General features: G+C 31.6%; 2 protein-coding genes across 2 annotated transcripts; one reads left to right on the plus strand and one right to left on the minus strand.

Moving 5' to 3' along the window:
* Positions 1-4,309, minus strand: LOC108779920 (uncharacterized). The gene is made up of 6 exons (XM_018547481.1): positions 4,209-4,309; positions 3,307-3,527; positions 2,891-3,066; positions 2,291-2,449; positions 1,248-1,611; positions 1-449 (listed from the first exon to the last, which is right to left on the minus strand). The coding sequence occupies exons 1-6, from the start codon at positions 4,259-4,261 to the stop codon at positions 304-306; spliced, it is 1,119 nt and encodes a 372-aa protein (XP_018402983.1). The 5' UTR covers positions 4,262-4,309; the 3' UTR covers positions 1-303.
* A 1,294-nt stretch (positions 4,310-5,603) lies between these two features.
* Positions 5,604-7,743, plus strand: Mfap1 (Microfibril-associated protein 1). The gene is made up of 2 exons (XM_018547483.1): positions 5,604-5,780; positions 6,470-7,743. Exons 1-2 carry the CDS (start codon positions 5,684-5,686, stop codon positions 7,741-7,743), a joined length of 1,371 nt encoding a protein of 456 aa, XP_018402985.1. The 5' UTR covers positions 5,604-5,683.
* Positions 7,744-13,473: the final 5,730 nt, after the last annotated feature.

Below are 13,473 nucleotides of genomic sequence, written 5' to 3' on the forward strand. Positions count from 1 at the left end.
GCATCTTAAAAATGAAAATAAAAAAATGTATCTTGTTTACATATTATGTAAAATATATGCTATTTGCGAATTTTTTGCGGTCGAAATAGCGTCTCTATAAAAAAAGCGTTTTTGTTATATCCGATGACGATGCGAATAACGTGTTTTCACATTTTATGTAAATCTATAAATTTCGCTCGTGGCTCGTAGTAGATCGTTATGCAATATAAAGAGATATTATACGCGCTTCTATTGACATTTCGAAAAGAATGTTAATAAGACCGATACTTTTCTATAATTTTGCTCATTAAACAACGTAATTGTTTAACAGTGGCCTTGTCTCAGAGAGTGGCATGAGGGATTCGATTTGTTCGTAGCGCTCGCTGGATATTGAACTCCACTTGTGCTCAACGTAATGCTCACGGGAGTCGCATTAGACAGCTGCAATCTGACTGGGCACTGTCTATATCCTGTAATAAAAAATGAAAAAGCATTATAGTCGTGTCGTATATGAGTACAACGCATCGGTAATTTCAATAATACACGTGGACTTTGGTGATAGATTATAGGGTGGAAATAGAAATGATTTGTTATCATAAGTCAAGTACAAGGCAGTTTGCAAGACCAGGTAATTTATTATGCAAGTAGGTACAGGTTCCAATTCGATTCTTAGAGTGAATTCTAATCGAGTTCCACATGTTATGACACAAAACCTTCTTTTTTGTTTCCTACTTTTATGTGTTACGATAAGAAAGTTATTTTTATCTTAAATTACTCAATACTGTATTTATACTGATTAATGGACAGAAAGGAATATTTATGACATATTTGTTATCATGATGCGAGGTGATTTGCATAAAACGTAATTTCTTTTAAGTAGCAATTCAGTTTCCGGAATAAATCATGGTTGACTTTCACATTTTACATTTTTTTTTAATAACGAGAAATCGACTCTTCTGACTCATTAGTGTCTTTCGCTTTCCAGCTGTGTATTTATTTTGTATAATGTAATAATCATTTGATATTTATTGATAACAGTTAAGGAATAAAGCGATTATTCATGAATTGTTATAGAGATATATACAACTATATCAAGAAATATATTTAAATATATAGCAAAAGTATTCAATTAAAATTATCATTAAAAAATATTGCTTTGTTCGTTATCATTTACCATAAATATATACAATAGATATTAATGATTATTAGAGAGATTGATAAGAGATAAGCAATAGGAGAGACGATTCTCGATAAAGAAAAGAATTTACCAGCGTGGTGGGGACCGGAGCAATGGCAACATATAGGGTTATTCCTCGGCCTTGGACAAAATTCAACGCTGTGTGGTTCGCCGCAGCGGACGCAGCGCGGCAAATGCCGGCAATTAGCGGCCACGTGCCAGAAACCCTGACATCGGTAGCATTGTAACACGCTGTCCGCCGTTTGCGATATATTTTCTTGATACGCTTGTGGAATATTGTTTCCATCGTTCGCGTATCGTGAGAATACATCAGACGAGCACGTGGTCGTCCCGCCACCACGCCACCAGCGTTCTGGAACAGCATTGAAACGAGCCACTTCGAAAAAATCCAGACCCTGACGTAACAACGCTTCGTAATGACCTGCATCAAAAACCTGGTCGACAAAAGATAAATAAATATTTTTCAGTTTTTATTACTTTTATTAACTGTCAGTTATACTCGTATTTACGTGTTACATTTATTATATTTGTATATTTTTTTACATCATATCATTTATTCATATCATCGGTTATATACGATTTTGTTTCGATCTTTATCTTAATCCTGACGAAAATAAAAATTGGAGTAAGTTGAGCATAAGAAAGGAGTAACAGAGAAGCATAAACAAAGCTTCTAGGAGGAAAATTGAGACAACATAAAAGAGGCGTTTACGCTTCTGTCGCTCTTTCCTTATATTTGATTCTCGATTTTTATTTTTACTAGGAAACGTTCATCTTTTTACTGCAAATACCATCGACTACTAATAAGGCTTTTCGAAAGTTAACTTACAAAACCGGTTGTACATATATATATCGTAGATGTTCTATAGAACCTCATTATGAGAACTGGTTTAGAATTGCATAGTATAATATTATACATTTTTATATAAATTTAAATAATAATATGATGTGCGCGCATATCAACTGACATGTATGTACATTTTAATTTTAGCCTTGATGTTCAGCGAGGAACGTTTTCATTGTTTTAAATTACTATTTCTTTACCCATACAATAGAGATGATAAGATGTCTTGTCACAGGCTAATTTTAAAACAGAAAATGAGCATTTCATACTTCTACTCGAACGAATTGTCGAGAACGTTCGACATTTCCAGCGACAATTCCTTGCTTTGCCAGAGCCGAATTTATATCCTGCAGCGGTATAGCCCACGGCACGTCTCTCAGAAGCACGGCTTGACGATATCGGGAATCTCTTGCCGAAAATCGTGCTACCTTGGAAATAAAATATCAGTCAAAAGATATATATATTTAATTTTTAGATTTTATACTTAAAAGTATTTTAATAAATTATTAAGTTCAAAAATTAACCTTTTAACGTAACAATTGACGCAACAAATATAGCTTCAAAATAATAAAATATTTGAAATATCTCAATAAAAAAAAAACACAAAAAAGCAATAAAATACATTAGAAGCTTTTACGACTTTATCGCAACTTTTTATATCTCTAACACTTTTTACACAATAAGACATTACTTAAGCTTTAAAGAAATTGAACAGTTACAAATGGATATGAGAAGAATAATCGACTATGATTGATTAATTTCTTACGGCTTAAGATTTAAAGCTTAAATAATGGCTTGTTGTGTGAGAAGCCTACATATATAATATTGTGTAAGACGCATTGGATAGAATCTGTAAATAAACTTCGTACTTGCACGGGTCCTCCAAACACTCGAGTTAAGTCGCCGCGTTGCAAGAATTTCTCTGCATCGTTTTCTCGTACGAAAGCAGCTATAAGACCACATGGAGTTTCAGAGACACGCCACGTCGATAGCGGTTCGGAAGCGACAATAGCCTCTTCGAGATGAATTCGCAGTAGTTCACAATCTGCTTAAGGAATGAATGATAAAAATATCGATTTAAAACTAAAGCGAGTTTAATAGAAAATGTTAATATTGTTTATTTGAATGTTTTTGTCCTATTCGACTGGTATCGTAGGGTGAACGTTAAATTTCAATAATTAGATATTACATTGCCTCGTATTTAAATTGAATTAGTATGCAATTTATATAAATTAGATTGTAAAATGCAGTTTTCTTCGGAATACAACAAGTATTGCGTCATCACCTTGGTCTCTGTGACCCTGATCTTGAAAGCCGCCAGCTCGCGAAATGTATAAAGAGCATGTAAACTGTGCCTGCTGTTGCATAGCAGGAGCTTCATTACAGTGCGACGTCGGATTTAAATCTCTCTCATCTGTCTGATGATTATTGTCTCCGATCTTGCTTTGCAATGAAGAGTTTGCTACGGTCTTCTCCATTATGTGTGTCACGTACTCGTGACTGTAACTTGAATTTATACGTACAGGCAGAAATAATTTTCTGTTTTCTATGTATGTATATATTGTGCACAAAAATATAAACTATTACTATATTATGCGTAATGTTAAATATAGATCATATATAATATTATTATATGTAATATATATAATTACACACCGCTATGTGCGTAAATATTTTATGCAACTATATACAACCACGTCAATGCGGTTGCAATAATATGGAATAGTTCAGGTCATTATTGATTGCAGCAGTAACAATTACAAAAACTTCCATTACCGCATAAATAACTAGTTCTCGGGGTCATTATAATCGAGACAGTCATTAAAAGTATATCTTTATTTTTTTAAATCGACAACTATATTTGGCCTTTTGTTATCGATGCCTCGTGTCACAATATTTTTCTATTTTTTTGCTTTTCGTGCACAGTCGTTTCTTTGTAACATTGTAACGTAACTTTTTCGTTGTGGCTTTATTTATTTTAAATTGATAACGCCAAAAGAAGGACATGAGTTTGCTTATTATTCACGATAACCGCCTTGATGCGATTTTACGTTTGTAAAATATGTAATATATTATACAATAAGAGCGCGATCGCGATGAGAGTCACGTTCGCGATTGTTCGAGACTCGGTCATAGACTCATCGAGGTGGATGTAGCGAGCTGGATCCAAGAATGATGTAGATTTACCTTGGATGGTTTATCTGTCTCCTCGATAGCGCGGTAGAACGCAACTCGAGCATCGGGAGGATCAGGGAAGAGAACGCGGCCCATGCTGCCAGGCGCCATTCGTCGCGTCTCGCCTTAAATCGCATCACTTCACGACGATGATCGGCAATATTTAGCGCTAACGTCACGTTACGTTCTAATGCCCATTTCCACCAATGCAGATATTAATTTTAATCTTGGTTCAATTTGCTCTTCATCTTTTTCTAATTCTAAAAATTAGAAAAAGATTAACAGTAAGTTAAACCGAGATTAAAATTAATCTGCATTGGTGGAAACATATATTGCATAAATTAGGCAAAGAAAACATCGAAACTGCAGTAAAATGTTTTCCATTATACATATCAATATATTATATATAAATATAGTGAGAGATTCCATATAGCACAGACCTCCAAGAGACGTCCTAAAGCAGTCCTAATAAAGATATCTGGAAGACATTTGTATGTCCTCTGGGACGCCCTAATGCTCGGTTTCTACCAAAGTAGATTACCTTTAAATCTTTTGGTTCAACTTATTCTTCATCCTTTTTTAATTTTTAGAAATAGAAAAAAATGGAGAGTTAGTTAAACCAGGATTAAAATTAAACTACGTTGGTAGAAATGAGTATAAGCATCTCTTCGATAAAGTATAGACGTGTTTTTTAATTCATCAATTGATCGATCAAATTGCATGATGCGCAGATGTAACATGTTGCACTTTTGCGCATCATGCGATTGATCAATCGATTAATTAAAAAAACTTGTCCTATGCTATATGTATGGACCACCTTTATATGTGTAAACGGTTGCGAAATATGAAAAAGTAGACTAGCTATTTCATGACATTTCTAATATATATTACATATATTATCAAAAAGAGAGATTCTCGAAATATAAATAAAGCGGAAAAATAAATAAATAAAGCGTAAATATCAATAAAGCGTTGTATATACATCGCAATAACTATAATCGGACCTGTTCTTTAATTTTTGTATAGTTTCCTCTTTTTTCCAACTTGAAGAAAAAAGAAGGAAAGATGAACCATACAAGGGAAGTTCAATTAAAAAGAATAGGCTTATCATGTCTTGATTTTTTAATATAAAAGTCCAAAACATTTATTATAATAATTTTAGAACGAAGAAACCAGGATAATCAAAGTCGATAACATAAATTTTTAATTTTATCGATCGTAAATAACAACACGAATTTTTTCTCGACTGTAGATCACGTGAATCATTGCTAATGCCGTACTTCATACCGACTAAATGTAGCGCTACGATCGAGTATGCCTCTTCTTCGTGCTCTGTAACTTTTGCGCACATTAGTTGATTAGTAACACTACATTAGTCGGTATGACAGATTTCCTAACCTGAATAGTCGTCAACTTTCTAACGCTTAATATCTCCTTCGTAATTACCTTTATAGTTTTAACACGTCGTTCCTCAATACGGCATCAAAATGATGATGGACTATTTTGTAACGAACAATTCCTTAGCACCCGCACCCATGGGGATACAAAGTACCGCGGGTGCTGTGCCCGTGAAGAATGATAAAGGTTAGTTTATATTTTAAATGAAAAATTTATTTAACATTCAGCGAATTTTACAAATGTTTTAATATAAAAAAAAATGATGCATGTTCATTTCTACCAATGTAGATTAACTTTAATCTCAGTTCAACTTCTAAAATTTCTCAAAGTTCTGAAAATTAGAAAAAGATAAACAGTAAATTAAACCAAAATTGAAGTTAATGTACATTGGTGGAGAGGTGAGTATACACACAGTTAATCGTAATCTAATTATGCAAACTGATAATATACGAATCTTTTAATAAATGTACAACTGTATAACTGTAATAAGCATGAAAATAAATATTAAAATTTGAGTGGGCTGAGGTCTTCTTAATATTTACCATATGTGATACGCTTTACTTACTCTTCATCTTAGTTCAAAGAATTAGAGAAAGATGAAGAGCAAGTTGAACCGAGATTAAAGTTAATCTATATTAGTGGAAATAGGCATAACAATGATAACAAAGAAGATATTTAAAGAGAATTACTTGAAGATACGAGATAATATGTCTATAATAAATATTGAAAATATTTTATAAGAATTGTCTTTATTTTTATCTTATTTCAAGACTATTTAATTTGATTTATTTTTATTTCCATATGTAGCGTTTATGATGTCACTTAGATTTTCTGTGTGTATTAAACATTTCTAGAAAACTGTTTTGTGTTTGTAGGAGAGTTGTCTATGAAGAAGGTGAAGGTACATCGTTATGTTTCTGGTAAACGGCCAGATTATGCAGCAGTAAGTTCAGATGAAGAATCAGAGGATGAGGATTTTCTTGAGAAGCGTGCGCAAAAGGGTTACGACGATGACATTGTCACAGATATTTCTTCGCACTTGCACACGAGAGGTAGGGACGAGGATGATCCGCGTTTACGAAGATTAACGCGTCAACAAAGGGAGGTACCAACCGAAGTACGCGCAGAGAGACACAGACATATTCACGAGCCTGAACTTATCGAGATCGAGCTAGAGAGAACACGAGAGAGGATCAAGTTGGAGAGTTCTGATTCATCCGAGGATGAGGAACTATCAGATTCGGAGATAGAGAAACGACGAGAGGCCTTAAAGCAGCGAGTATTGTCTAGGAAAGAAACGGAGGAGGAATTAATACAAGGAGAGGAGGAAGATAGATCGGGTGAAAGCTCAGAAGAGAGCTCAGAATACGAAGAATACACGGATTCCGAGGAGGAGACTGGACCGCGATTAAAACCTGTGTTTGTTCGTAAAAAGGATAGAATCACGGTAATGGAAAAAGAGAAAGAGGCGATGCGGCAGAAACAAGCAGAAGTCGAGGCCAAGAAAGCAGCCGAGGAACGAAAGAGGCAAACTTTGAGGATGGTGGAAGAGACGGTGCGAAAAGAGACGCAGATTGGTAATAAAGGTAACACCGAGCAGGAAAGTAAGCTGAACGATGTTTGCACGGATGATGAGAACGACGAAGTAGAATACGAAGCTTGGAAACTGCGCGAGCTTAAAAGGATCAAACGAGATCGCGAAGAGAGAGAGCAGCTTGAGAAAGAACGTCTAGAGATCGAGCGTATTCGTAACATGACCGAGGAGGAACGAAGGCAGGAGGTGCGACTAAACCCTAAGATGATCACCAACAAAGCAGCCAAAGGAAAGTACAAATTTCTGCAGAAATATTATCATCGTGGCGCGTTCTACTTGGATAAGGATGATACTATATTTAAGCGAGACTTCTCTGGCGCGACTTTAGAGGATCATTTTGACAAGACGATTTTACCAAAAGTCATGCAGGTGAAGAACTTTGGACGCAGCGGAAGAACTAAATACACACACTTGGTGGATCAGGACACAACACAATTTGATTCACCTTGGATATCAGAAACAGCTCAAAATCTCAAGTTCCACAATAATCAAGCGGCGGGGATGAAGCAAATTTTTGATCGACCTTCCTTGAAAAAAAGGAAAGCTGAGAATTAAGCTTTGTAAATACTATGTATTACTCTTGTATTTTTATTTTACTTTTTCTTAATGTGGCAATTACATTAACATTTAATTGTAATCTTTATATATTTTATTTATAAATACATACAAACTTTTCAGTATACATACAAATATATAATTATAGGAAAGATATTCTCAAGAGTCTTATATTAATATACAAGGTTTATCAAAAATGTGGAAACCTCTTAATATTTCGGAAAGTAAGCATTCTTGAAAAAAATGTTTCAAACAAAAATGGTTTAAAAAAATTTATTTACTGATCACATCAATTTAACCTTGAGTGGCTTGCCAAGATCAAGTCAAAGTCACATCGATTTTTTAAATGGAACATCCTATTTTTTATTTTAAAATCTAATAGCTGGTGTTAAGAACTTTTCAAAACATTGTAAAAAAATTTTTTTCATTAAGTACTTTCCGAATTATGAGAGTTGAAAATTACAATACCCAGGATGTACCAATAAAGTAACTATTAAATTTTTTAATATTCTAAAACTGAAAATTTAATGTAAATGTGATATTTATTGCCGTAGAATACATTTAATAAAATAAATTAGAATACGTTTGCTGCCATGCGATTACCACACAGCAAATAAAAGTATTAAATAAATAAACCTAAAAAATTAAAATCATACAGAAAAAATAGTTTTAAAAAACTCAAAAACAAGTGCAACGATTGATCTTGCCTAAATTGGCTGAATCCACGATTGATCTTGCCTTAGTTAATTGGTTCACACACATTAAGAGATGTATACCAGTGATATACCTCCACGTGATACACCTTGGATAATGCTAATGCCGGCGGTACTGTACATTTCAATAATAATTCAAAAAGTCTTTAATAAAAATATATTTTATAGGGTTTTAGAGAGAGAGAGAGAGAAAAAGCCCTCGACACCAACTATTAGATTCTGGAATAAAAAATTTGATATCCTATTTTAAAAAATCGATGTAATCTTGATCTGACCTTGGCCATCCAAGATCAAACTGACGTGATCAGCAAAGATTTTTTTAAACCCTAGAATTTTTATTTGAAACATTTTTTCTCAAGAATGCTTACTTTTCAAAATATTAAGAAGTTTCCACACATTTAGACCCTGTATAAAAATTCATTTGTATCACATTATCAGCTCTTTCTATAGATATAATCAACATGCATACTCAAACATACAAGTATTAATGGTACATATTGGACGTATACGTACAATTTCCATCTAATAAATTTTTATTTCGGAAGTAACTAATATATTTAGTGTTTGTAAAAGATAAGAGTCTGGCTACAAAGAAGATGGAGTATATGAAATATATATGTGTATTTCAGATGTGTTTGGGATACACTTTAATTGTTATCGCCGTGCGGATATGTTAATCAAAAAGAATATACGCTACAGAGAGCCAGACTCTTCTAGGAACACACTAAAATATACTAGACTATAATTATACATCTCGTTTACGCACATTCTTACTTTCTTATATAATAATTTAAATGCATCATTTTTTCTCATATTTTAATATTCTTTTCATTGCTTATTTTGTTATTAGGCCCAATTTTTCAATTAAGTGATTAACTTGTGGTTAAGCTTAATCAAAAAATGAAAAACCAGACCTTTAGAAGTCTTATCCGAGAATAGAAAGAAATAAACCGCTTTTATATTAAATCAAAGATAAATACATAAACCAGAGAAATTAGAATAAATTGTTATAGAGAATTTAAAAATTCATCAGAAATCTAAAATATATTAGACATTATAATAAACATTTATTTCTAACATGTTAATCATCGGTTGATACGAAACGAAAATAATATTAAGTTAAAATTACAAGCAACACATTAATCATCATTTATGATTCATACTTATTTTTTTACATTCAAAAACGCACTTTTACATTTAAACATTTTTTTTTTTTTGAATAGTTTGGTCTATATGTTATGGCTGCGTTTGGTTTAGACGCCTCATGCGCTTTAAGTACTTATAATCATCATTGTTTCTCGTTCATTAGATGTAAAATAAGAACAAGTGCTGAAAACGTCCAAACGGAACATAGCCCTCAATTGCAATAATAATAAAAATCCATGCAAGAAGGAATAGACGCTGAAATTCGTGTGCTAATATGATTAAAATTAATCTACATATAGTTAAAATATGAGGTTTTAATTGCGACGAGTCCGATTAAAATCTTAATCCTGAGATCTTAAGATCTCTTACACGAGGAAGATCATTTTTAACTAATTTTCCCAATTTCAGACTCATATATACACACATACGCATAAAGATAGTTAGTCAAAAAGCTTTTACAATACTTTCACAACTATACATATTTAAAATAGAATAAAAAATAAAGCTGAATATTAGATTAGAGTTATATATTTATTATGCAAAGATATTTTATTAATATTATATAAAAATAAACCTATTATAAATATATATAAATCAGTACATATAGTTAGCGAGTACTTTCGCGCACACTAATTTTTACTCGCTGACTATGGGTATCTTCCAACAAATAACACAGATGACACGGTGTGACAGTGTATCAATACATCCTTGTTATTCGCCAATATTAAATAAGGATGAGATGATCACTATGTTGTACTATGTCGCTTGTTGGAGGCACACTATACAAGTTATTGTCATTCAGGTACCTCCCAAATCATATTCGTATTACAACAATTAAATCATTTAGATTGAATCCTGTATCGTATGTTAGGCATTATATTAAATTAATTAGGTGTTCAAGTATATAGTTTATCTTTAAAGGTATTAAAAGATCAAGATGGAATTACAAATGTCTCAAGGAAGACCATTTCGAAGACAGAGAGAGAGAGAGAGAGAGAGAGAGAGAGAGAGAGAGAGAGAGAGAAAAAGAGAGCAAATAAATGAATAAAAAATCAATACAAATTGACTCAATATTAAATAAATATAAATTTACAAAATAATTATTTTAGGGATATTTATTTATTTATTTAAAAAAAATTTAAATTCCGTATTATTATATTTTGAAATATTTACAAAAAACAGTGAAGACTCTAAAGAAAATCTTTTTTAAGTACTTACAATCATCATTGTTCATCGTTCATTAGATGTAAAATAAGAACAGAAGTGCTGAAAACGTCCAAACTTAAAAAAAAGAAAAAATATACTAGTGTGTATTAATGCCTATATGAGTCAACACAGAATGCTCGTGTGTGTAATAATAAAATTTTTATTGATAAATTTTTGTAAACGTTTTGACCCTGATTTCAAGTCCTCAGTACATGAATATACTCTCAGTTTTTGAACATGGCCGGAGAGACACTACCGTGTCTTCTGATAGAAATACATGACCTACGATTAATACAAAATTAGAAATTGAGAAATGTGTCCAAAGCTTGAGAAACGGTGTACAAATTGTCCGATTTGCAATAGAAAAAATGTAAATAACTTTATTTATTTGAAGAAATATTATGTTAAAAGAGAAACATGTGCCATTTACATGCTGCGATAAGCCGAACAAACCATGAATTTCAATAAACGATCTTATTATTAGATTGTAAAATTTCGATACAATATAATTAAAATTCTTCTAGATAATGGCTATCCATTAAGTTTAATTTTCTCAACAATCAATAAGAGATTACATAAAAAATTTTAACAAATTAATACACAAAATTATATTTAACTGATACCAGATGAAAATAACAACGATTTTTTACGTTACCTTTTATCCAGTTGGTATCGGAAAAAATTAGAAACTTTGTTAAAAATGTCTCTGGAGTTCGTATGATATATAGAGATACAAACAAATTAAACAAATTTTTTAAGGTTCTGAAGGATCCTTTTTCAAGGTTGTCTCACTTCAACATAGTCTACAGAATAAAGTTACTGATTTTAGTAACTCTATACCATTATTGTTACTTGAAAAGTAACGCTTCATTACTTTTCCGTTATTTTCTATATAGCTTTACAATTTTTGAAAGAATCATTTTTTTAAACATTTTCTGAAATAAAAACTCAGTAAAAAATGAATATTTTATCCTTAAGAAAGAAACTGAGAATCTCCATAGAAAAATTAGATAAAAACTATTTTTTTTAGAAAATTTTCGAAAAAAGTTCCTTTTTAAGGGTAAAAAAATTCACTAAAAAAAGAAAATAATTTGTATTTTCTTCCTGCAAAAGCGATTTTTTAAAAACTTTTTTCAACTTTACTCATCAACCATATATAAAGATAAAAAAAAAATTAAATTATCCATGCAATATGACGAATTCACAGCGGCGAATGCCGTAGTTGTCTGTCAGTCCGTGTAGTCATGCGCGAATCGCTGTATCGTTAAGGTGACTCTACACGGTCAATGATACTGATGAGTGATAAATAATATTCAATCAGTAATGTTGACAATATGCATCAAAATTTTCAATATTTTTACTTATATTTTACTTATTGACAATATATTTTACTAATTTTTACGTACATTATCTATTGTATTGTGGCATACTGTGACATGGATCTTGGTAAAGTGATGCTGATCCTACTCGAAAATTAAAATTCAAATCATTGCCAGTATTTCATGTTAATCCATTAATCGCACACTATTAGTACTGTCCGGATTTGTTAATATTGACCGTGCAGGGTCACCTTTAAATTTATTGCATAGCATTCATGTAGCATAGATCAACATGTTCCGACACGTTCGAATTATAACATATTAGGGCATATGACGCGAATAAGCCTATTACAGCCAAACTTAAAGACCAATATTCATAAAAGTATATTCTTCATTATATATTTAGTTTAGTCCTATGATTAGTTTAGGTCCTACGTACGTACTTGCTGTTACAAATGCTTTGAAGTATTTTTTAATTAGTCAATTAGTAAAATTCTTTTTTCCAATTGGTCAATTTAAAGTTTCAAAGCATTGTAATACCAAGTGAATTACAACCTATATTATTAATAAAATAATAATATAATATATAATATTAGATATTATATATTATTATATTATTATCGAAAGAATGTAACGACATTATCATATTATAACAAATTAATAGAAAAAGAAATAATTTATCATTATAGTCACCAACAGAAAAAAGTAAAGCCTATTCGAAAAATAACTCGAAATGGTAATGGCGTAACTAATTAATTCCTGATAGAGGCTACGGTCTATTTAATGCTATGAATGCTTTGAAGCTTTTTAAAAAATTGGTCAATTAATATAATTCTTTCTTTCAATTAGTCAATCAAAAGCTTCGAAGCATTTGTAGCGTCAAGCTTTGGACCGCAGCCTGTATTATACATATAAGAAGAATGTGAAATATGAAGAAATAATAAGTTTTGATATTCATGAATGTATAAACAATAACATTTATTTATATATTGGAAGTACAAATTATTGGGAGTACAAATTATTATAGTTCGGTCCGTTTTTTTGTGTTTAACAATGCATTTATTTCAGAACAAAATAAATGAACAGATTAATTAAATAAGAAAGGAAGCACGAAGCAAAGCCATTAACGGTCAAAGCTCGATTACAATGCTTATTATAATGTGTGAATTTATATACCGCGTGATATTCTTCGCAATCTTATTTTTCACAAGATAGATTTATCATTGCTTTAATATTCGTTAAAATTTTAATATATATCTTTCAACATATTATTAAGATCCAATAAGATGCTATAAGCATCTAAAATTGTTAGATTACTTAATTAAAGTGATATTACTGCGGTAGTC

The sequence above is a fragment of the Cyphomyrmex costatus genome, unplaced genomic scaffold (genome assembly GCF_001594065.2).
Source record: "Cyphomyrmex costatus isolate MS0001 unplaced genomic scaffold, Ccosl1.0 scaffold639, whole genome shotgun sequence".
Classification (NCBI taxonomy): domain Eukaryota; kingdom Metazoa; phylum Arthropoda; class Insecta; order Hymenoptera; family Formicidae; genus Cyphomyrmex; species Cyphomyrmex costatus.